This window comes from Athene noctua, chromosome 3, assembly GCF_965140245.1.
Source record: "Athene noctua chromosome 3, bAthNoc1.hap1.1, whole genome shotgun sequence".
NCBI lineage: Eukaryota > Metazoa > Chordata > Aves > Strigiformes > Strigidae > Athene > Athene noctua.
Window position 1 is genome coordinate 18,345,333 of NC_134039.1, and position 24,617 is coordinate 18,369,949.

Genomic DNA, 24,617 nt, shown 5'->3' on the forward strand with positions numbered 1-24,617 from the left:
CAGCTTAATAATACTTAGCTTCATTCAGTGGAGTTTTTTGAGAGTTATTTCATTAATTTGGATAAGGCACTGTGTCAGACCCAGAAGAAAGGTGTTCTTGAAGTAGAAAATATAAATGCTATTGATTGCATTTTTCTAAAATTCTTTGTACAGTTTTTGTTAGTATTGTTGGGGGGTTGTTTGGTTTTTTGACATTTTAAATAGCAAAATATCTCTCCCAGCATGAGAAAATTTGATTTTTCATTCTTGCCATGCTTGCAATAGCTGTTTCTGCCTTGTGGCTAAGTTTGGTCCCAGTGTTGACTGTGATCTACCTCAGGCCTGAGAAGCCAATAATTCTCCTCATTTCCACCTTCATTATCACAGTTTCATGAGATGGTCTGGACCCTCAGCAATGTGACAGGGGTGAAGATCACACAGGCATTCTTTGTCATATACTTTAGCTTGAAATTTAGACTGAATATTAGGAAGCATTTCTTTCCAGAAGGGGTTGTTAGGTGTTGGAATGGGCTGCCCAGGGAGGTGGTGGAGTCCCCATCCCTGGAGGTGTTTAAGAGTAGGGTTGACATAGCGCTGGGGGATATGGTGTAGTTGGGAACAGTCAGTGTTAGGTTAATGGTTGGACTAAATGACCTTCAAGGTCTTTTCCAACCCTGATGATTCTGTGATTCCATGAAATGAATACATCATCCTTTCATTCTGCTGCAGTGCTGGTTTCATGCACAGCTCATAATATTGAAAACCTGATCCAAATCCTGTGAAGTCTGTGGAAAACTTTCAGTGGGTTTTGGACCAGACAGAAGAGAAGTACTTCACCACCACTGTTAGAAAGTCACCTCCACCTCACTTGCTTGAGGACACGTCACATGGCATTCATTACTATCTTGGATAGGATTTTCATAATCCTAATATTATCCCACCAAAGCTAGTGGTAGGTTTCCTATTTGTTTTTGCAGGAGCAAACCGAAGACAAATATTAAGTGGAGTTTTTTAAAAAACATCCGCTCATTGCTGACAGTCGTCAGCGAGGGTAATGGATAATGCATTGGAGAAAATTACCTCTCATTTCTAGAAACAGTGGGCCATATCATCTGCTATGTGTGCCTTATGTAGTAATATGCTTCAGCAGATATAAGACTTAATGGTTAAGTACTCTTGGTCCAGCACTTTTCACAATCATTAAACTTACTTTTTAAAATACAAGTGTTAAAACCTGGTTTAGAACCATAGGAGAGACTCTAAATAGAGGTAGGTCATCATTTCTAGAAAAAAATAATTCAGTATAGGTGTCTCTGAAAGAGAGGAAGAAAGCACCACAGCCAAAAAGAAGGCAAAACAAGCACTCAACGTGCAGAACTAAGCAACATGAAATTCCTGTTCCTATACCCTCTGTTTTAAGCCTATATTCCCAATAGTGGTCTTTCAAAACTATCAAATGTCTACCCAAGTTCACTTTCTGGCATAATCTATTAGTTTTGTCGACTCATAATTTATCATGTTTGTCTACCCATAATTTATCATGTTTGTTTACCCAATTCAAGATTTGAAAAGTATGTTTTATGTCAGATAATAGCCCTGAATACTGAAAGTCTGCAGTAAAACATTGAGATCTGAGTTTTTAAATATATTGTCCAGTACTGTGGGTGGAATTTCCATAATTAAATGTATACAGAATTTTGAGTACCATTAATTACACTTACAATTAGCCTAATTTACTTGTGATTACATTTATAATCTTAAAGACCAATTAAAACCTGGCTAAAAATTAGAGCCACCATCTCACTCTCCAGATGTCAGATTATTGTCAAACAGTTCATCACTGAATTAAATTAGCCATTATTCATATAGATATTTATGGATAACTGTTGGAGACTATCAAGTGGTAAATAATATTAGAAAGTGTATGGTATTGTATATAAATGTTGCATATGTGTTTTATTTGAATTGTCAATCAAATGTTGAGAATGAAAGTATTTTAAAAAGGTATTCATGTTTTCCTGTGCATTGGTAAGAATGTGGACATCCAGCTATTTTACACGTGTATTTATCAAGGATACTTCATTCATATGTCTGTCTTGAAAGAATAGAGAAAGCTGGGTGTCCTTCAGAGGATGTGGAGACTTTCTAGTAGAAATCAATCTAACCCATTGTTTTTCAATCTCTTCCTTCCCTCCTCCTGTGTCCTATCCCACCCTCCCTCTGGCTAGGGAGTTTTCCAAAGAAAGAGAGAAGGCTAAGGCTCGGGGCGATTTCCAGAAGTTACGGGAAAAACAACAGCTAGAGGAGGATTTGAAGGGATACTTAGACTGGATAACTCAAGCAGAAGATATTGACCCAGAAAATGAAGATGAAGGCATGGATGAGGAGAAGCCTCGAAACAGTAAGCAATTTTCTTTTCTCTCTCTCTCTCTCTCTCTCTCTCTCTCTCTGCTTTTAGCAAGAGAGCCTGTGTCTGCCTGCTGTAGTGCTGAGATGGCTTCTAAGGAAGAACAAGTTCTTCCTGAGACTCTCACTATGCTTATACATGATTCCAGTTTAAAGCCTGTAGGAAACAGTGGAAGGGAGAAATATGTGTACAATAATCGATACTGTTCTGCAGATCCTGTTTCTTGTCTGTGGTACTGGCATGAGGTCCTGATATTAAAAAGAAGAAAGATCAATACTTCCTGTTAAAGTCTACTACTGAGATAAGTTTCAAAATATACCTCCGACTCCTATTCATTTATTTAATTGCAGTTTAGTCTTGCAGGCTGTTTACACATGGTTAATTACTTTGAAAGCAAAGGTTTCTAGGCAAAGAAGTGCTACAGTATGGGAGAGGGGCCAGATCAACCCTGTTGTAGATTAAATGGGCCATCTGTAACTCCATTGAAATCAGTGGAATTATGTTTGCTTTTGCCAGATGGGAATTAAGCTCTCAGACATTTCTTGTAAGGGAATTATCTCTGATTCTTCTATTCTGGAATTGAGAAGATGTTTGTGCAAAGTGAGAATTCACTAACTATCTCTTCTTATTAGAAATCCTGAAGAAGGAGGGGCTTGAAGAAAGCAGCGATTCCCTACGTTTTATTACCTTCATTGAATCTTCTCCTTCTACCATCTCTTTCACCAATACAGGCTGCGTAACACTTCAGAAACACCTATTAGTTATCATTGCAGGTTGTGCACTTGGGAAATGTCAGAGTTGGAACCTTTAGACAGTTACACAGTTAATGGACACTGGCGCTACTCTTAGCTTTCATTACAGAAATGTGCATTTTCCTAGTTTGATTCTGGAAGACGTGAAATATTTCCCTGGAGTTCACCTTTCCTAACAAACAAGCAAAATCCATGGGATGATCCAGTCAGAAACATTTATTCTAGTAATAGGAAGATTGGACACGGGAGGGTTGTACCTACAGAGTAAAGCAAGTCTTGTATCTTCTCATGATATTTTGGGGAGTAAGTGCTACTCCCTGTTGCTGCCAGAACATTTAAGTTCTTTTAGAAAAAAAATGTGGGGTCATTAATATCAGGCTATACAAATGATACTTAGGTATCCAAACTTGAAGGAGTCACTGGGGTGACTTGCTCAGATTTTGCCCAAATCAGGTTATTTTGATTTTTATGCTTGTGTCTTCATAGGGCATAAATTCGACCTCAGTAATCACTCAGAAATTAATTTATTCATGGCCAAAATCTGATGCTCTGTGGCATATAATACACGGAAGATGATGTCTGGTGATCCAAATTAATTCATTTGTAGACAGAACTCCCTATTTAAAAAAAAAACAACAAAACAACAAAAAACAAACACCCACCAAAACACTACCACAGTGGACTCTGGTTGGCATACTTACACAATATCCAAGTGGGGAGGCCAAGCACTGGGTTTCAGACAACTCCACTGAAGTCACCAGGAGAATTTCCCTTGGCTTCAGTGGGAATTAGGTCATGTCTATCACATTTTCTCGTAGTGACATGCCTGCTAAAGAAAAGTGTAGCCATAGCGGTAAGGTAGCGTGATGAGAACTTGCCTTGGTTACTAGCAGATCTGAAGCTTTTCCATTTTAATTAACACAAAACTAATGCTGCTTTGGTAAAAGAGTTGTGGAATATGTCAGCTGTAGATTCATTGCATGTGCTGTGGGGTGGTGTCAATCCACAGTTGAATTAACATCACCACCCATAAAAGGAGCTTGTTAAGAACTGAAAGATTATCTATCTTCAGCTTGCTTTCAGTTCTTCCTGTTTAGTTTAATAAGATGAGTTTTGTAAGACATGGTTTATAAAGTTAGTCCTCTTATATCTGACAAGTCTGGAGTTTCTCACAGTTGTCTGTTAATTACATACACTTAACAAAATAATTTGCTACCTATTTCTTTTCCAAATTACTAATGACTAATTACTAAGTATCTTCAATGCCACTGGTTCCAAGTGCTGGGTCTAAGGGCAGTGGCTGTTGACTAGTCCCTAGTACACAGCACAGCATTCTCTGTGACACTGTGGCTTTGGGTCTCATTATCAGTTATTCTTACATGGCAGACCAGGCTTGGGAACAAATGTCTGCAGTGCCTAGTTCTAAACAGTAGCATTACACCTCTGTTGAGAGGAATTTCTCAGGATGTGAAGAAAGGCTCTGGACTGGTTTTGGTCATCTACCAGGGGCAGTGGTCACACTAGCAAAAGTCTCTGCACAAGAGAACAGCGGAGATCAAGCAAAGGGGTCACTCCATGAAGCTTATTTGTCTATTCTTCTGGCATATGTGCCCCACCTAGAGCTGGCTGTTGATAGTAGTATTCTTCTTAGCACCTGCTGCTTGCATCTATGAATGCCAAATTAATCCTCTCCTAGTTGTGGTGTACTATCCAGTGCTGTACCTTGGTCTTCCCGCCACAGGCTTTTTGACTATGCAAGTAAAGGGTCTCTGTGCTGCCATCCTCTGGTGAGGAAGCAAATAGCCTCTGGGTACAGACGGCAGAGAGCAACACTCCTTCCCCTCACCCCGAAGCCAATGAAAATACCTGGATGTAGGCCCGCACCCAGCAGAGTTGTGGAGCTTACACTCTGGCCTTTTGTAGTTCATAAATCGCCTTCATTTTTCTTTTCCAGTAGGCTGTTGTATTTACTTTTGTACAATTGCAGGTACTGTATTGTTTAAGCTCTGTTGTATTTCTTGATGTTTCTGAATTTCAGTCTTTATTCCCATGACACGTGAGAATGTACTTTGAAAGCGAAATAGCTTGCAGTCCTCTACTAATATGTCATACTTCACTGGCTAACATGCTTATCTGTCACCTATGTTACGTGGGAAGAAACTCCTGGTATACTGTACTTGTGTATGTGATTCCACAACTTTCTTCTCCTCCTGCCTATGAACATACCTTCTGCAGAACCATCTCAACCCACTCAGGTGCTGGAGACTAGTTTATAAACCAGCTCTGACAAGGTCTATCTGCTCTCCTGAAGCTGAGTCACATTGCAGGTGTACTCGTCTTGGGGCTTGATAGATGTGCTAGAAAATGCATTGTATGAATACTGTGTAACAAAACCAAGCTGAGAAGTAGAGAGCCCTTCCCTTAATGGCTTCAGCTGAAGAAAATACCACAGAAAAAGTACCATGAGTACATGACAAGGTGTTCTGCTTGGGTGTTTTGGGGGGATTTTTTGTTTGTTATCTGTTGTGTTGAATGTTTGGGTATTCTTGCCAACAGTCAATCACCAGTAGGGTTAAACTGAGGGAGAAAGATGGTATTAATTCTCTTCCAAAAACCGTCTACAAAATAAGTTCCAACTAAAAGGGACAGGTGGCACAGTGTAAATGCTCTCAGGAATCCCTTTGATTTGAGTGCCCTGAAACATTTGAATCCCACCTACTAGCAGTGCTGAGCTTGCATTACTGATGCTCCAATATCTCCCTTGTTTTGTGTTTAGTCTTGCTGAAAGACCTCCGTTGCCTCATATGCGGCTTCAGTGTACTTTTCTGTCAAGTGCTCTTCAAAGCTCTCTTCACTGCCTTCTGTCTCTAGTACAATGTCCTGAACGCCACAGAATAGTGTTACCGCCCCTTTCCAGCACACTTTGTTCAATGATTAATTAATTAATAATGTTGACTTTTAAGGTATCAGCCCTGAGCCTTTCAGATAACAATTCACTGAAGTGCACAGGGCAGTTCAGACCTCCTTAAGCTATTGTTTTAGCTCAATAAACTTCAGAGGTTGCCTTTGCATCAGTTATATTGTACTGATGCTCAGAAGATGTGGGCTTCTGCCTGAACTGTGACAGTAACTTCCACCATTACTTTAAAGAAGTCACATCAGTTTTTGCCTTCTTTCCCCCTGGAGATTGGAGGTTTAGGGGGTTTTTGTAAAGAATATCAGAAGAGTTCAGAAGTTTAATGAAAATATACTTATTAAACTAGAGTCTCAACTAAGGTAAACTCTGAGATTCAGCAGTTTACACCATCTGGGCTCTGACCCAGGTAGTCTACCTAAACTGAATCATCCCAAACACAAAGAACATATGTTTTCAGTCTCTTCTCTGTCCTTGGCTACAGAAGCAGGTTTTGCTGTCTTCTTACTCTGTAGAGAGGGCTACTTGCCTGTTAGCATGGGAACCACCTCCTGTAAAACGAGAACACAAGGTGAAAGGGAAGAGAAAGTCACTTGCATCCTTATTTGCATGCTTACACACTGCTTGTGCTAGTCCTTAGGACATCATCAGTCTTGTTTTGTATATGCCACTGCTTTCCTGAAGCTGTCAAACTTTGCCCTAAGTTTCAGTGGGTACTTACAGCCCTTAAAAAAATGGTCAGCTAGTCCAAGGACCACAACAGCAAAGACCTTAGTGGAGGAAAGGGTAAGAAAGGAAGATAAATGCAGGCAGAGTCATACGATCTGTGCAGCCTTTAGCTGACGCTCTCCATAGCAGAGGTCTTGGCATCCTTCTGAGGCAGTTTATTACCAGTCGTCTCTCACATGCATTGAGGGGCAGTCACAGAGCAGGCTGAATTCATTTTCTGTGTTTTGGGAAGTACATGTTTAAGGCAGTTTTTCCTTGTTGTTTTCAAACATGATTTTGCTATTATGGCAGATGTGAGGTGGGAAATGTAAAAAGTCTTCTGGGGGCTGTTTGTGTTGATGGTTTTCTTCTGTGCTCTTTCCTTGATGGGCCTTCCACACAGGAAGAAAACATTAATTTGACAGAGGAGAGAAACACATGTCATGCCACAAAATAGCTACTGAATTTCAAAATTACATGATAGCAAAGAGAACTGTCCCTTCTGTTATGACAGTAACTGGGAATTTGCCCTTTTTTTTTTTTTTTTTTTTTCTGATAGTGGTCTGGAATGCATCTGTGTTGCTGTGGGCAGAAGCAGGAAACCTCAATTCAACAGATTCTCCTCCTATTGAAATTAATTGGCAAAACTCCCATTGGCTGCACTGGGGTCAGAAAAAAGCTGTGAATGGGCAGGGAGAAGTAATTTGATGTTTCTGACTGCTCAGATTTTACCCTCCCTCTGTTTCCTTCTATTCCAGTTCAATTTGGTGCTGCCATCTGCAGTGTCAGTATGACCACATTAATGTCAGCAGCGTCCCTAAGAGTAACAGAGCCCATTGCTTGGCCTGAGATCTGATAACAAAGGCATTCTGTGTTTCAAGACAGCTCATTCTTCTAGTTAACTCATATCCAAGGTAGTACTGTAAATTCAAGAGCTGATTTGCAAGTAGCTTCCCTTACAAAAATTTAAAGTCTAATCGTACTCCAGGGCTCTATTGTAGTAGGACTATGCCTCAGTTAAAGTGGGAATAGAAAGTGCCCAGTTGAAGACAAAAAGTACAGAAATACAGGCAGGTTCTAAAAGATGTAAAAAACTAAGCTGTTTAAAAAGGAGTCTTGAATATTCACTTTCAGAGCAGTTATCATAGAGCCTTGTAGTGACCTTTGGAAATGTTTGTAACATCTGAGTTTGCTGCCTCTAAGGAATCAACTGCAACCTAACTTTTTGGTGGACCACAGATTTTGTCTCCTACAACCAGTTACTTGTGAACAGCACCAGTCATAACTAGGCAGTAGAGTGCATTTAATCACAGGCTTACAAGAGTCTTCCCTAGGTGAAAATAATTTTGAGACAGGGAAGAAGTTTTCAGCTGCAAAAGTAAAATTTTTAGAAGAAATTGGGACCATTGGAACCTTTGGAAAATCTGTCTTTCATGGAAACACTTTGTGCTTGTGAACATCAGGCCAGAAATAAGAACAGGAGAGATGGTAGTTCAAACAGGAGAACAGAAGAATTCGAGAAGTCTAGAAATAAAAGCCTCAGTAATTTCAACCCAAACAGGGTTTTAGTCCCAAGAGCTCCAATAGTAGTTCGACTTTATTACATAACAGGGATAAAAGCATGACCACCTTCCTCTAAAAGTTCAAGGATTTTATGATTTATCTATCCAATTCCTGTTGGTTCGACTTTCTTTTGCAAAGCCAACTTACATGCCACAAGGAGACTCCATTGATTTCGGTGAGGCTATGTACCAAATATTTTCTGTTGACTTTAACGAAAGCTGTCACTAGATCTTAGTGCAACCCTTTGGGTAAGCTGGTGGTTTGAAGCTGTTGGCTAGAGAGAGTTTTGTATACAGATCTAATCAGGATACCAGGATAAAAGAACACAAACTTGTTCAATTTTTACATTTAGTAATTTCATATGTCAACTTGCTCTGTTACCTCCAAATCATGTACTTAGTGTACTGACAAGGAAGGAGCTTATAACTTTCAAGCTGAAAAAATAACATTGTGCTGTGGGATAACGTCTAAAGTAGAAAGTACATGACAGGATTTTCAAAGACTTGGTTACAGGCTAAAATTTCAGGGTGGCCTTAAAAAATTCTTTGTCCATTTTCTATGATGAAATTTAATGGGGAAGTGCACAGCTAGGGAATTAACATGGCAGATGCAGAGGGTAAAATGAGAAAGGGTATATTTACAAGATCTGTATTTTAAATTCAGTCTTCACCATCACTGCCTTAAAACTCATGTCTTCTTACTTTATGAGCAAAAAGATGGTGTACTGAGTTAATTTTTGTCTCCTGTTTAACATAACACACTTGAAACACACCAGAACTTGTCTGTTGACAGCAAGTCAGTTCACCCTGGTTTATTCTAGTTTCATCTGCAGAATTTTTCCCGATGTGTTTCACATACATATAGAAGAACATGGGCAACTACCCCTTGACAGGCATGTACGGCTTGATGCCTGTTGTCAAAAAGCGATTAAAAAACACCACAGGATGCTCGCATGGGATCTGAGATCATCTAAGCAAAAGCTGTAAGAGGCACAGACTGGAAAATGAAACCTTTATGAGTTTAGTTCCTCCAATACCAGTTGGCAATTTGAGAGTGTTATCATACAACCTGGTTGCATTTTGCTTTCCATGTGTAAATACAAGGAAATAAAAGCCAGTGTTGTAAAATGATTTATTATCTGTCAAAACCTCATCTAAAGAGGAAGAAAGCACAATGCCATCTACTTTTATCATTGTCCACTGATGTGGAAAATAATAATCTAATAACTAAGAAAAGATTAGCTGCAGTGCCAACAATGGTAGGCATTTCACAAGGGCACCTGACAGGTGTTTCACAAGGAGTTTAGCAGCTGTGGTAGATTTATTTTCTTTCACCTGGAGACAAAGGGACAAAAGAAGTGCTTTTTGGTGTTCACTGCACCACCAGTTTCTTCTAGGGGAAAAACCTAGAGAGCTGGTTTGCTTGATTTGCTTGGACAGGAGTGCTTGCTTGGACATTTGTTTGCTTGATCATGGTTTGCTTGGACAGGAGTGACAGTAACTCCCAGCTGTGTGCTGTGCCCAATGCTCTGTAGAAAGTCCTAGTGGCATTTTTCTACCTTGCCATCTTTTGAAGTAGCTCATACACTGCTCTTAATATAAATACTACAGTATGAGGACACTTACTAAAAGGCATTTGTAAATGATAAGTCAGCTTTATTTTTGTTGTGTCATTGTTCTCTTCACAGAGAAGCTCAGGTTGCAAAAGGCTGCATGGGTTTCTGCTACAGATGTCAAGCTTGTGTCTATAATTAGCATGGTGCCTAGAAGAAGCTTCTGGGACATTAGTTCTCACATTAGGCTGAATTACTCCTGCAGTCCTTAGGCAGAAATCCTACTGAAGTTGCTGGGGATTTTGTCTGGGTAAGGAATTGGACCCCAATCTCTTTCATCTGAGGTCAATAGCAAAACATACAAGTGTCAGCAATTGAAAATGTTGCCCAGTGTGAGGTCTTGAGGCCAGAGGCTTCTCTGTGCTTGCACATGACTTCAGTATTGTGTAACTGTCACCCACCAAAGGGAAAGCGGGATATTCAGGATCTGAAATCACTTACGGGACTGAACGGTCCAGATAGTACTGTTTGCCCTGTGCATAATTCCACTGGCTAAAATGCAGTTGTATCTGGCATGAATGTTACCTGCAGTCATTACAAGCATTTTGCTTCCATAACTGTACTTTAAGGAAATGTGGGATTGTACCCAAATGAACTTTTATATCCTAAAAAGAAAAACAGCATGTATCAGAGAAGAATGAGAAAGTGTTTGTGAGGTTTCATAGTGACCCTGTGAGGTAGCTGTGGTAGCAGAATACCTAGGGCAGTGATACCCAGCCCTGTAGGTGAGACAAAGTAAAACTGCCATTTCAGTGTCATTTTCATTGTGTGACTTTCTGTGCAGTTGAAGTAACAAAAGAAAGATTGTTCAGAGTGATTTTGCTTCCACTTTTGTCCCGTGTTCCATCAATGTCAACAGAACTCTGATGCCAACATTTGACTTTTTCCTATTGGAATAAAACCAAAACTGAGAGTAGACCTCCCTCATGACTCTCTTCACATGTTGCTTTCTTTTTTTATTGTGAGTGAAAAAGCAAGGAAGCAGTAGGGTTTTATCCTTGATTGTTTCATCTTTCTTCCCATTTCCAAGAAGAGAAAAGAAGAAATACTTATAGAGGAAAAAATTAGCTTTCTCACCAAAGTGAAATAAAAAACCTTGGGGTTTAAGTTATGCTTAGAAATGCTTCATATACAACATTGATTCTTTAAGATATAAATGCAGGTTAGTATTTGGAGAGATGAGAAGTGTTTTTCAGGACTCTTTTGTTTAATTTAAAAAAAACAACACTGGAAGGCTAAACGATGTTCTCAAGGTCACCTCCCTCTCAGTGCCAGAGTCTTTCACACCATTCTCTGCCCTCTAAACCAGAATTTTGACCTTGGATTGTATCATATTAAGGCATTTACAGGTTTGATCTGGGTGGTTCTGAACTGTTTTCCTTCTCTGGGAATTCACCATAATCATCTCAATCACTTTAATAGAAATAATTTTCTTGTTTGCCTGAATGTATGGACGGTTCACTCTGTTTATTGACAGGTTTAGTTTTTATTAGTAATATAATTTAACAACCCAGCTTTTATCAAAAAGCAGCATTTTAGGTTCATTGTTCTGTGGATCTCACAACTTCCCAGTTTATTTCTGGCTGAAAGGAAACTTTGAGCATAAAACAAAAAGCAAGCATCCATTTGAAAACCTTCTTTCCCTTCCTTCTCTGCTGATATTTACTGCTGTGGGTAGGTAAATCCCATATAACCAAATGAAATGTAGCAGTTTAGCTCAAGCCTGCATTTTATGTCAAAGTACAGTATGGAGAAAACAGTTTGTTTCCTTTGTTTGAATGGAGACCAAAAGAAGCAGCTGCTGGTATTCGGGAAGCCTCGAGACAAAGCTGTGGCCAATGTTACAGTCTATAATTCTGCAGTAGTTTGTTCCAACATAGCCTGAAGGCCTTGATTTTGTTTGGTGAAGTGGGAAAAGCATTTCTGGAAAGTGGAGCAGAGTAACTCTTCAGTTTGGGGAGGGTGAGCCAAATTCAGGCATGTGTCTGACTCCAGCAGCCAGCTTCTTGAGTGAGTGCTGGTGAAAAGTGACAGCTCCGAGATAATTAACTGACCCTGAGAGGGTCACTGCGGTGAGCACCTACCAAATCTGTGCGCCACTGCTGCAGCTTTTGTGTGGAAGAAGGGAAGGCAGTGTGGAGAGCAAACTCCAAAACTGTGCTAATTTCTGCCCGCAGGCTCGTTTTCTTCTTACTCCCTTGCAGGCATCAAAAGCTACATAAATTAGATAAGCTCTCAGGCTGCTGTAGTTCATTTCTACGAAAAACTCTTCCTATATGATCTTTTGTGACTGAGAAAGTTTTGTGGTGATCTATACATGCTCTTGCTCTCTTCCACCTGAGGATCTGCCTCGTGTTGTTCACCTTATGTTTTTTTCCAGCTTTTCCCTTCCCTGACTTGTAACTTGGAGTGCAAACAACAATACACTGAGAACTACTAGAGCAGTGATGTGTGACCAGCTACAGCATATAGAAGCTGACATTAATGTTGATGGGGCATTAAGTTTATCTACTATAAAAGCTATTTTCCTCGCAAAGACTGTCTGGTGAGATAACACCTCTGTTTTGCCTTCTGGAAGAGAGACATGTTGATATAGGAATTCTCTTACAGTACTAATATGTTACAGAGAAATATCTTGAAGGTAAAGCTTTAGAGGGAATCCATTGTTTATATATCTGGGGAAGACACCTTTGTGCAAACAAATTAATCTCCATCTGCCCTGTTAGGAAGTACTTCTTGAAACTGTCAAGTTTTATCCACTGACACTGTGATTCCACTTTTCAAGACAGGGCATTAGAGGAAACAGTCTGTGAGAAAACTGCTGTTGCCATACCTTCTGATGGATTGAGTATGGTTTATATCCCATGGTTCGGGAGGCATAGAAGGCATTCAGTCCCAGGGTCTCTACAGAAAATTTTAGGAAGAAATGCCACAAACCCCCAAGCTGAGTAGTTATACAGCAAGGCCATACCTTTTTTTTAAGTAGCTGCCTGAAGAGTGCTCTTAAATCTTTATGAGGGCACTTACAAAGTGTTTTTTAAAACTGTGGAGTATTCAGCAGTTCCTGCTGAAGGCAGTGAGAATGACCCATGATCAGTGTCTGAAAATGGGTTATAATTACAGATGTAGCCTTAAGAGTCTCTTCATTGAGAAGAAAGCATTGGTGAGCAAGACTGATAGCAGCTGAAACCCTGAGGATTCTTTAATGTGGTATAAAGAACTGTCAGGAGAGAGGCTGTAGTGTTCAGTAATGGTAGCTGAGGGACATGGAGCACATGTATGGAGTTAGAAACAATGCTGGGGGTGAGAATTATTTGTATTACAGTAATGACAGCCAAGATCAAAGCCACAGTGTGTCTGGCACTTTATATACAAAAATTAAAAATATACGTATGTACTTCCTTTCTGTAGGAAACAAAAGCTAGTATAGATGGGCTCAGCTGTGTAAACATATTCATCTAATGCCAATTTAGACACTTCATGGTACCAAGGACCTTCATTGTGGACTGACAGATCAAGTATAGCAGCTAAGGGCTTTTACTCCTGTGGTGTGATAGTGGGAAGGGTATTATCCCAGGTGGGATGTCAAAAAATGCCATCCAGTGCCTCAGAAGAGGCAACTGAGTGTGGTTAGTCCAAAGACATGTAGGAAAAGTTTAGTACCGCTAGAATCTTCAATACATACCTTGTAAGCTGAATATCTTAAAAGTGTTCTTGGTAGATAGAAGAATGTGATAGGATCAACTGTAACTGCAGTTATTCTGATATGAGCATTTTTCCCCCTAGGTCTAAGTGTGTATTCATCATGACCTATCTACCTATACCTTTTTCCTCCCTTATGTATTTTGTATTATAACTAAGATTCATGTGCAGGAAAATAAATAATGAGGCCCAGACATTGTATTCCTTGACCCAGACCAAGAGCTCTGTGTGGTAAGGGCTCAAACTGGAAAGCCTCTAAGAGACTAGGGCAAACTGAGGGAGGCAAGAGGTGCATTATCAGAGCTCTCCTGGGGAAACTGTCATATCCTCCACATTCCCTGCCCCTGACTGCAAGGTAGCTTAAGTAGTCCTTCACTTTCTTAAATCAATTCACAACAAACACACAAGAAGACAAAGATAATATTATTTTGTTTTAAATGCACACGAGGTTAGAAAGCTGACCCTGCTGTTGTGAAGGCAGTGCAGTGGAGCAGCACAGTTTGCTGTAGCTGACAGGAGGTCTGCAGCACTGTGATGTTCCTGTGGCAGAGCTCAGAGACAAGGAGTCTGGGCGACATTAGTCAGCTGAACTGGTATATGCGTTATCAAATTGATAGCCGGTGATGGCATGGCTGAGAAGAACTGACAGTTGTGAATGGCACCCAGCCCTTTTCAGCGCTTTGGTGGGAAGCCTGGGAAGCTTGCAGCAGGGCCCCACTACAGGCATGGCTCTGAGGGAGCAGCAGTCACACTCTCGCACTATGCCTACTCACTTCTACTTACTGGGTGAGAAACTTCCCATCCACTCCAGTACAGTCTGCTGGTAGGATAAAAATCTTCACTTATATTTGCTCCTGGGAAGAAAATCAGGTCTCCCCATCTGTTATCTCATAAACAACATCAAGCCTAGAGAGGTGACAAGGGAAAGAAAATGTTTCCAACTGGGGATCTGAACAGAAAATTGCTGTGGCACTGAGTCTGTCAGCTGATTACAGCAGCTCTCCGGCTAGCAGGATTGTAGAGAAAAGTCAACAGATTTGGCCGTTCAGATCTTGAGGCCTAAATTCAAATTCATCTTTAAGGTCCATGGGTGTTTGTAGTACTGCTCACATCCTCATTTCCATTTACAAAGTTCACAAACCACGGTGTCATGCATCTCACTTCTTGTCCATTTGAGGAAGGACTGCAGTCAGACATGTCCCTCTAAGTGCAAACTACAGAGGTCTTGTAGTGGACCCAAGGATAGATGACACAGGGGTCACTGGACATCAAGAAGAGGATGTTGCCAACTATATTAAAATCCATCAGCTGAAGTAGCAGAAGGGTTAAGCATCACAACAAGGATGCAGTGGCAGAGCTGCGTGGATCCTCACAGATGTTCAGATCAAAATGTAAGTGTATTATCTAGCTGTTTGAAGAACATGAGCAGAATAACAGGGCTATGCCAGGTCACGAATGACTTGCTTTAACACAGCTGTGTGAGGGAAGCTTGCATAACACCTGCCCACACTAAGCTTAGCTCAAGCTGTTGTTATCAGTCCCTCACTCTCCTGCATGCTAGAAGTATTTGCAAACGAGGAATCTGTTATTTCAAGGCCACTATAAAATGTCTGTTTCTTTGCTCGGGGTAATTGACCTGTTCTCAGTGCCCTACTCAAGAGATGTAAATGCTTTAATTACAGGTTTGACAAGCTGACTTTTAAGGGCAAAACTATTTAACTTCAATTCTTTGCTTTTCTCCTGGCTGCACAGTAACACACAGCCTGCCCAGCTAGCATGTCTCATGCTTCTGACTCATATGATATTGTGATAATAGTGTCTAGTATCAGACTAGTCATTATGTTAGCAAAAGTGTCTGAAAGAACACCACATGCGGGAGCAGCACACAAAATCACAAGCATTTTGTTTACTAGGTACAGAAGAATGGTAGCAGACTAGGGTTTCAAAACAGCATTTTATGCGTATTTCAGAATAGAAGAGGTGAGTTCCATTTCAGATCATGAAGCTGAATAGAATCTGTTCAGTGTGATCCATGAATGCAACCACAGGGGTCCGGTGCTTTCACACAGCCCTGGCTCCAAAGTGACCTAGATCTGATGTGTGTGTTGCTGTACCTGTCGATCAGTGAACTGAATTGCTTGTTTACCATCAAGGAAGGCATCATCCAGAAGCCTTCTCACATATCCCCCATGAACACTACTATTAGAAAATGTCTGCACTTGCTGAGAATTAATCTCTGTCAGGTAGTGCCAGTGCAATGGGGCTGCTCAGATGGACAGGGCGTTGCTGCTCTTTTTTCTTTATAATATTAATACTTATATATTTTAAGCAAGTCACTCCTAAATTAAGTCTTCCCAGATTCAGGAAGCATGCATGACTCTTAAAGCTTGGCGAGTGGTATTTCAGATTAAAATATTCAGTGACTTGTTCTTTCTCATAGTCCCTTCACCTGTGGCCCAGCCTCTGCCCAGTTGCCTTGCCTGTCCCTTGAAATAATACAGCCTAATTTCTCCCTCACATTCACTTTTCCTTTTTTTGTTGTGTTCTACCAAGAAGGGCCAGCCTCCAGGAGAATAGTTTCCTTCTTCTATACCAGATACAGTCATCAGAGAGACCTATCTTCTCACTGGCACAATTCCTATCTAAGTTCCCTGGCTGTGGAGCTGTGCAAGCTCCCTCTGGGAAAGACGTCCATTGCGAGCTACCAAGGCACGATTCCGCACCCGCTGCACCATCCAAACAGTCCCTGCTGTCCTGACATATCCTCTTATGTGCTCTAGCTCACAAACTCTAGGCCACTCACCAAGTTTTCCAGCATCACCCACCTTGAAATGGCTTGTGACAGGCAGAAATGTCATAAAACAGCCAGAGCTGCATCTCAGTCACTTTGAAGTGACTAGCAATCTAGGTGGCAGAGCAACACTCCCCAGAGAATTTCTGATGACCTAAGCCGATCAAGTTGGAACTAGCTTCTGCAATTTTTTTGCTTCTCCTGGACTCTGCAGGGAAAATGGATTCACAGGATTGTGAACTGAAAGAAAAAGATGCTTTTGCTGAAATAGAGATCCTCATCAAAGTTACTGGTTCACCACCCATGTGTATATTTGTACAGGTGGGCAGATGCAGAAGTTCCCCCATGCACAGGAATTTCAGGAAACACATGACCTGCTTTAAAACCATATTTGTGCTAGAAACTTATGTAATTTTCATTAATAACAACATTAGGGAGCGAAGTATGAGTAGCATCATGACTATTAGAGGGACAAAAATGATCAAAGCACAAAAATTATCAAAGCAGGAGGGATTTTTTTTCTTTTAGTTGTTAATTTTACTGTCTTGATGGCACTTTGTTTGTGGTTAGTTATTTTGTTCATGATCAATGTTTGTATCACTTCCCAATGCATTATCTACAGTGTTTGCAGCTCTCATGTCTTCATTTCTAAGACACCTGCCAGACCAGCCTACAATAATATGTCTTCTGGTTTTCAAGTGAGATGCTCCTGCTTGTTGTACCCATGTATTTTGTGGGGTAGATTCAGATTTGATGGCATTGCTGCTTTGTCCTACCTTCCTCTGCTAAAAATCATAAAGAATGACAGATATCTTGCAGAACCATTCAGAATCTGCTGTTGTGATTTGTTCACCACTACAAAGTAGTGTTGAAAGAGTCATAGATCCTCAATTGTTTTGCCCTCCCTTCCTTCCTTCCTTCCTTCCTTCCTTCCTTCCTTCCTTCCTTCCTTCCTTCCTTCCTTCCTTCCTTCCTTCCTTCCTTCCTTCCTTCCTTCCTTCCTCCCTCCCTCCCTCCCTCCCTCCCTCCCTCCCTCCCTCATTTGAGATACCACAGGTTATGCAAAGAATACCTTTGCCCTTCAGGTACGGAAATGCAAAGAGGATTTTAAGTTCTTCCTTTCAAACACGGAACAGAACATGTGTGAGGCTTGCAAAGGCTGTCTCTTGGCAGGGTCAGGAGTTTGACTCTGCCCGTTATGTGGTCCTCTGTGCAATGTGTATTCCGCTCACTGGCTGAAATGAACTAATGAACAAATACTTGTGGAACTCAGCATATTACTGTCAATAACACTATAAAAAGAAGAAAAATGGCAGCTGTTTAAAGTAGGAGGAGTTTGTTATACTAAAATAAGTCCCAGGAAGATTAATTAGTAGCAAGGTAGTGCATTCATAGGTGTGCAGTGATCTGCATGTGGTAATGACAGATCTTTTAATCACATGCCTGCACAATTGATATGTATCGCTATCTCTCCTATCCCTCTTTGTGCATGGTATAAATTTACTTAGCCCATGGCTATATGCCCTCAACATTGTAGGAGACATATGTGCATACGGTGACACTCTGGAAGGGTAGAAGGACATGTAAAAGCACGTGGTTTTGTATAAAAGATATACGTTGCAATTTATGTTGTAAAATATATAATTTACCTATTAATAAAATGTTTGACAATACAATACTCCATCTCAGTACTGACAATGTTCCTACTTTCTACTGCTCCATTTAGTAGAACAGTGGTACACTGCATCAGTCTTCTCTGATGCTGTACAATGCCCAGCCCGGTTTTACTGTAATGACAGGCTTGTTACTACACATTAGCTGCAGCACCTTTGCTGCTGGTTCACTAGTGTAAAGGTCTTTTTATTGAAAGCCTTTTTCTCTTTGACTGAAGTGAATAGAAATTACTATCACTTTATGGGTCTTTATTACTATCTTAGCTTCTGTGGCTGACCTTGAGTGAAAGTGTAAATCAAACTCTCTGCCCTTGCAATTGCAGTCATTTGCATGTAACCCAAAATTAGGTTATGCAAAGTGTATACATTACATGTATTTCATGTAATGTGTGTATAATATTGTGTGTATGAGCATTGGCCTCTAAACCCTTGGTAAGCATTTTCCAAGTATTTTCGCTATTTTTCTGGAGATTTTTTACTGTGCTAGATTCACTGATGCATTCTGTCTAACTTGGGAGTTATGTAACCACCAAGATCCTACTTATAGTTTAAGTTCCCTTTCCTCTTCTCCTGTAGAAGCTTTCCTGTTGCAGAAGTCTTTTTCAAAACAGAAAACACAAGAGTTCTCCAGTCATATCTTGTGTATTTTCCTAACAAAATCAGATCTAGAGAAAACTAATCATTTACCTCTGCACAGTTACCTTCCTTATGCTGCTTGCATTTAAGAACATAGTCACTGATTTTTCCCAAGCCATTGTATGCATGTAGAAGAATGAAAGCTGTATCTTATTTAAATTAATGAATAAAATTAATGACTGCAGTATTTCCAAAACAGTCAATGAGAAGAGGGAAGCCAGGTAATATTCCTGTATTAATTAAAATGAGACCTCTCCACTGAAAAAAATTTATAGAGTCAACTGATATTCTGACAGCTGCCCATAAACTCATTCTTGAAATGATGGGCATGAGAGGCACCACGGCAAGCAGGGTTTTTACTGAAGACAAAGTCATTCACTTGATGCAGATTCTGGTACAGGAAGTAGCGTGGATATTGCAATTTATTCTTGTGCTTGATGGAAAAAGAAATCTTAAATCCCATCTGGAGAATTCACAGGACTTCTTCGCTCTTTAGATTTACTTTATAGTTCTGCAGAGTCCCGCTTGGGAGACGTTAGCATCAGTAATAACTATGGTACTTAGCACTTATTGTAATGTGTTTCATTTGCAGATCTCAGAGAGGTTTGCAAGGTGAGTGTAGAATTATAATCCCCCTTTTAGAGAAACTGAACAGATACGTTGAAAGATTTGGTCATATGGCTAAGGTGACACAGTAAGGTGAAATGGTGGTGGTGACATCAGGTCCTCTTGACCTCAAATACTAACATGGGCCAAAGGGGTGATTTAGACAAATATTTTGCAAAGTGATTCAATACCAGTAGAAACTGGAGTGTTGGAGAAATTGAAGTCTAAGTGAGCATATTAAAAAACACCATCAATGTTGCTTTTCTTAGTCTGAAAATTCACTATGGGTTTTTTTCAATATGCATGAATGTACTGTTAGATAATCACACTTTTTCAAGCCAAGGGCATAAGGTAAATACTCAGCCTGTCCATACAGTTGAGGCAGGTATCAGTATGGCATTCAGAAAACCTGTGATAGGTGTCTATCTGCCTCTCAAACAGCTAAATCAGAGACATGGTCTGGCAATGTGAATAGCCTCTGACATATCCAGTTCTAAAACTAGTGCCCAGATCTGAAAGTCATGTAGTAACATGTCCCATTAAAATCTGTGAAAAGTTTATGCTTTGTCTATGTGGAACTGGGTACCCTTTGCCGAGGCATGATCTTCTCCGGATCTTAAATTGTCACAGCATTAACGTGAGATTCAACAACAAGTGTGGCAACATTATATAATCCACGGGGATAAATCTGAATATTACAATTACTTCCACTGACAAGATGACAAACATGTCATAAATGCAAGATGTAATAGTGGTAATGATATTCCTGAACTGGGAACAAATATTATTCTCCAAGCGTGTAAAGGAAAAATTATGTCAGGGCTACACAGAAGGGTATTTGCTTGTGCCAGCTTTCTGTTATAGTGGTTGGCTGTCTTTTGGCAACCTGCCATCTAATAATTCATGGCATGTCCATGGGGCATTTCATTGGAGGAGGGACATATGTTAGTGCAAGAGTAGAGCTGGTATCAATGCTTGATGCCAGTGACACGGAACAGAGGGTCTCAAAGGGTCTTGCACATCTGTCAGTCTAACTAGTCACAGACTGCAGACTTTTTGTCCTGATTTCTCTCTGTTGGGTCTCAGAGCTAGAATTAACAAAACATGAAGCATTTTTCAGATTTATTTTTAAGCAAGCTGCTACACTGCTTTTGTTGTTGATTTAGCTGCTGCAGAAATTCTATGTATGTAATGTGAAATTGGAGTTTAGGTAGTCCAGGAGAAAGTCTACATTCAGAGATAAGCCACACTGTGGAAAGATGTAAGTGCAAAGACTTCAGAAGCAACTGTAGGGAGAGTATAAAACCTGCTGTTCCTTGTGGTTTGCACTGTGTTGAAATCATGAGATACTTTGCATGTCTTTAAAAAGTTGTTTCACTTCCCTTTAAAAAAATTGCTATGCTATTGCTGTCTAGAGAATATGTAACTAATGGGAGATTTCATCAACCAGAGTGAATTATGAATGTGATGATAAACCCCAAAAAAGAGATTCCCATATAAGCAAAGCCACCGTGATTTGCACCAGCAACAGGTACACTAGAACAGGTTGCCTAGAGAAGTGGTGGATTCACCATCGTTGGAAGTGTTCAAGGTCAGGGTGGACGAGGCTTTGAACAACCTGATCTAGTAACAGATGTCCCTGCCCATGACAGTGTGGGGTGGACTAGATGATCTTTAAAGCCCAAACCATTCTATGATTCTGTGAAATATGTAATATCTTCTATGGGACCAGTCCCTCTATTGTTGTTAGTGGTTCACTGTGCTGGTTTGATTGGAGCTGCCCACTCTGTGTACTCATTGCCCTGTTAGCTAGACTGCTGCTCCTGGTGTAGTTGGGCAAAGGCAAACTGCCTGATGGAAATGCCTTCTCATCCATTTAACAACGCACTGTCACTGAGGATGGACAGGGGTGGGGACAGAGTTGTTTTCTACTGTCAAGAAGTCACCCATATGGTGTTTAGTCACTTGACCTAATGCCTTAGGGTATTAGGTGGGCAGTTGAATAGTACACACAGTGATCAATCACTGCCTTGCCCATGCTGCAGTTTGGACACTGAAGTGCCTTCAATGCAAAGTATGTGGTAGATGGAAGATTTAATGGTCTACCTGAAGACCAGGAAGAGGGGAGGTGGGCTGCCTCTACCTCTGGCAGAAACAAGCCCCTTGGGGATCTCTGATTTGGTTACAAGCAGTGGATTTTTTTGAAGCTGACAGGGAACCACTCCTGTAAGTCACTGAACACACATGCACAGAACGTGAGGCACCAGGATTTCCACTGCTAAGTCACTTTGGGCCCAGGTGGGAGGAAGTCTACATTTTGCCTCTTTCTTGCCTTTGTCTCAGCTCCCAAGATTACAGGGAGGAAGCGGCCATTGAGATGGCATAGTCTGTATACGATGGTCCTAAACATAACACTGGTCTGGACTAGAGCACACCATTTAGAAAAAACATCTCTTCCTGATTAAAACATTCCTGTGGTGGATTTACCACCAGCACTCTTGTTACATGGTTCCAGTAATTAATAACCCGGACTGAAAAAAAATGCCTATCTTGCTTTCAGACTGGAGCCGGGGTGTGGGCACAAGGTGTGTGTCTCTGAGAACTGAGCCAGATAAGAAAGCCATCTGGGCATTATTTGGTCTACTACCTCTCATACTCAGCCCCAGTTTATACACAGATCTTCTGCAGCATCTTCTGCTTTCAGGATTTTTTAGCTGGCCTAAATGAACCTCACAGCATCTGCACACATGATTATCCCAATATTGAAGATGATGTGAGGTGCCAGGTGAAGTAAGTGATTGCTTTGCTGAGAGCATACCGCACTGAGGAGTGCAGTCATAATAGTCTGTCTGTCTTGACCTTTGACTTCTAGGCCATCATTTCTCTAATACTTGATACCATCTTAATACTTTTTATTATCCTTAACGTTTTCCATCAGCGCAGTGTAATAAGTGCCTGTGAACTAGTGCCAGCCAGCTAGCCTGGACCACAGGAGTCTTTTCAGCCTGTGTGCCACTGCAGCTGCATCCCTCACTTTGGTTATATTTGGCTTTCTGCAACAGTAAGATTAGGGAAGTGTGACATACATTCTAAGACATCTCTGCATGTGCACCTCTGATCTGTGTGGGCTGAGGACCTCTGTGCTTAATAGGCAGAGGATTAACATTAAGTAATGCCATGAAAAGCCAATGCTTTTGGTGAATGCCAAATTCAAACTCAATGGGAAATCATGAGACATAGTCTAGGGATATCCTAGTTTGGGTAAGGCAATGTATAATCGAGTGCTTGATGAAGTCTGTTAATCTCTAGAGATGGGGAAAGACAGAGAAATGTGATTAGCCCAACAACTTTCCTTTAGTAGCTCCTGACAGTTTTGAAAGAGTTTCTAGATATTGGAGCAGTTTAGGAAGAAAGCCAAGGAACTTCATTCGAAGATATGCTAATTCAGATTCTGCCCCTAAGGATCGGGGGATAACCTGGGGACACGTGATTGTCTTAGTCTCATCAATTTCGATAGGTCAGTCAAACAAGAAAAGTTTTGCTATTGACATCACTGGAAAACGGATTTGATTCATAAACTTAAATTCAGCAATTTCATGTTCTCAGAAGCCAGATACAAAAAAGAGCAGGATGTAAGAAAGAGTTATTCTCTGATGATATATTATGATATTTCATACTTCTGTATACCTTTGTTTTTCATTTTGTACTTTTAATTCACATGATGAAGTTTTCAGACAGAAGTGGATGTCATGTGTAAGCTGAGTTCCCCGTTTTTTTTCTTTTGCCTGTCACTGGCTGCATGTTCTCTATTGATGTCTTGTTCCTGGTACTTGACACTGACCATCTTGTCTGTGAAAGGAAGCACTCCAGATGGCTTGCCTGATAAGAATAAGGGAAAGTTTGCTTGGTTTAGTCACTCCACAGAAACCCATGGTAATGTTCCACTGCACTCTGTGTCCACACTGCATATGTCTGTGTGTATGTCTATATAATATCTATATACAGAGTGTCATATAATATAAATTTGTATATCTCTGCTTGTGCGTGCCTTCTCTTTTCTATTGCTTGTGCAGCGTCCTCTCCATACATTCAAGATAATAAGCTGCTCTGCAAATCAATCACTTGCTAATGTCTTCAAAATAGTTTTCCATTTGCAAATAAGCTCAAATATGTCTTGAAAGTGCTTTACCTCATCTTCAGAGATGACTTATCCATGTTTTGGTTTTTTTTCCTGAAGGGCTTAGTCTGGACCAAAAATTTTAATTATGAATGTTGTTTTTTCTTACAGCTTACGTGTCTGTTTCATGTACATCAAAATATAAATTCAATTGATTCCTTAATTTGTCTTTCCAAATAGACAAGATTATTAAAACTCCTGGTCTTCATAAAGGAACAGGCATCATTAGAGCACCATATTTCATAGTTATATCAAGAGTACTAGAGTCCATTATTTCATATGGTCCTAAGAACACAGCACATGAACTTTAGATTTCCAAAGACATATGTTGTAGGCACATGAATTGTTGGGATGGGATGAAGGAAAGATAATTCATTTTGAGGGACTTTTCTACCATAATTCTTTCAAAGCGAAAACCCAGGATCTTTTTGGAAGAACTTTCTGACATCTTTCTGTCCTCTGAAAGAAGACCTGGCCCTATGGCCCATTAAATCTGCCTAATTGACACGCGGAACATATTTATTCCATGTTCTTAGTACTGAGTAACATATTCTTAGAGGCTGTTAGAAGCCTCTCTAACAGCTGATAGTGCATGCTTTCAAGTCTCATCTGAGATACATATCTAACAACAAATACAGGTCATGTTCTGAAGTTCTACCAGGCATCTGAAAGATCTGTTTAACTCCACCATCACTCAGTTTTAAGTATAATTTTTTATCTGTTTTGTACATTTGAAAAAGGGGAAGGAAGGAAGAGAACAAATATTAGATCCTATCCATTGCCCTGAGTTATGTTAAATGATTGTACATTAAGGAGTTACAAGAGCTCATATAGGAGCTGGTAGCAACTGGTGGAATGGAAATGGTGATATTTTTTTTTAATGATCTGTAGAAGCAAATAAAATATTGACGTTTGATAACAGATAGAAAATGTGACAGGTCCTTGAATTCTGGTAAGATAGGTTCACACTTAAGGTTGTTTTCATTTGATATTTTTTCCATAATACTTCTGCAAAAGCCTAGGATATTCTGTACAGTTCTTAGTTGGTGAGTGTCAACATAAAATCTCCACCATCATCCATATTCATTAGCTCCTTT

General features: G+C 40.3%; 1 protein-coding gene across 4 annotated transcripts in view; it reads left to right on the plus strand.

Moving 5' to 3' along the window:
* The window catches only part of CACNA1C (calcium voltage-gated channel subunit alpha1 C), a 491,623-nt gene that overhangs the window by 340,269 nt on the left and 126,737 nt on the right, over positions 1 to 24,617 (plus strand). For all 4 annotated transcript variants that reach the window (XM_074902152.1, XM_074902151.1, XM_074902149.1 and 1 more), the window contains exon 9: positions 2,208 to 2,380. In XM_074902152.1, coding sequence (XP_074758253.1) covers positions 2,208 to 2,380 — 173 coding nt within the window. The remainder of the gene's footprint in view (positions 1 to 2,207; positions 2,381 to 24,617) is intronic.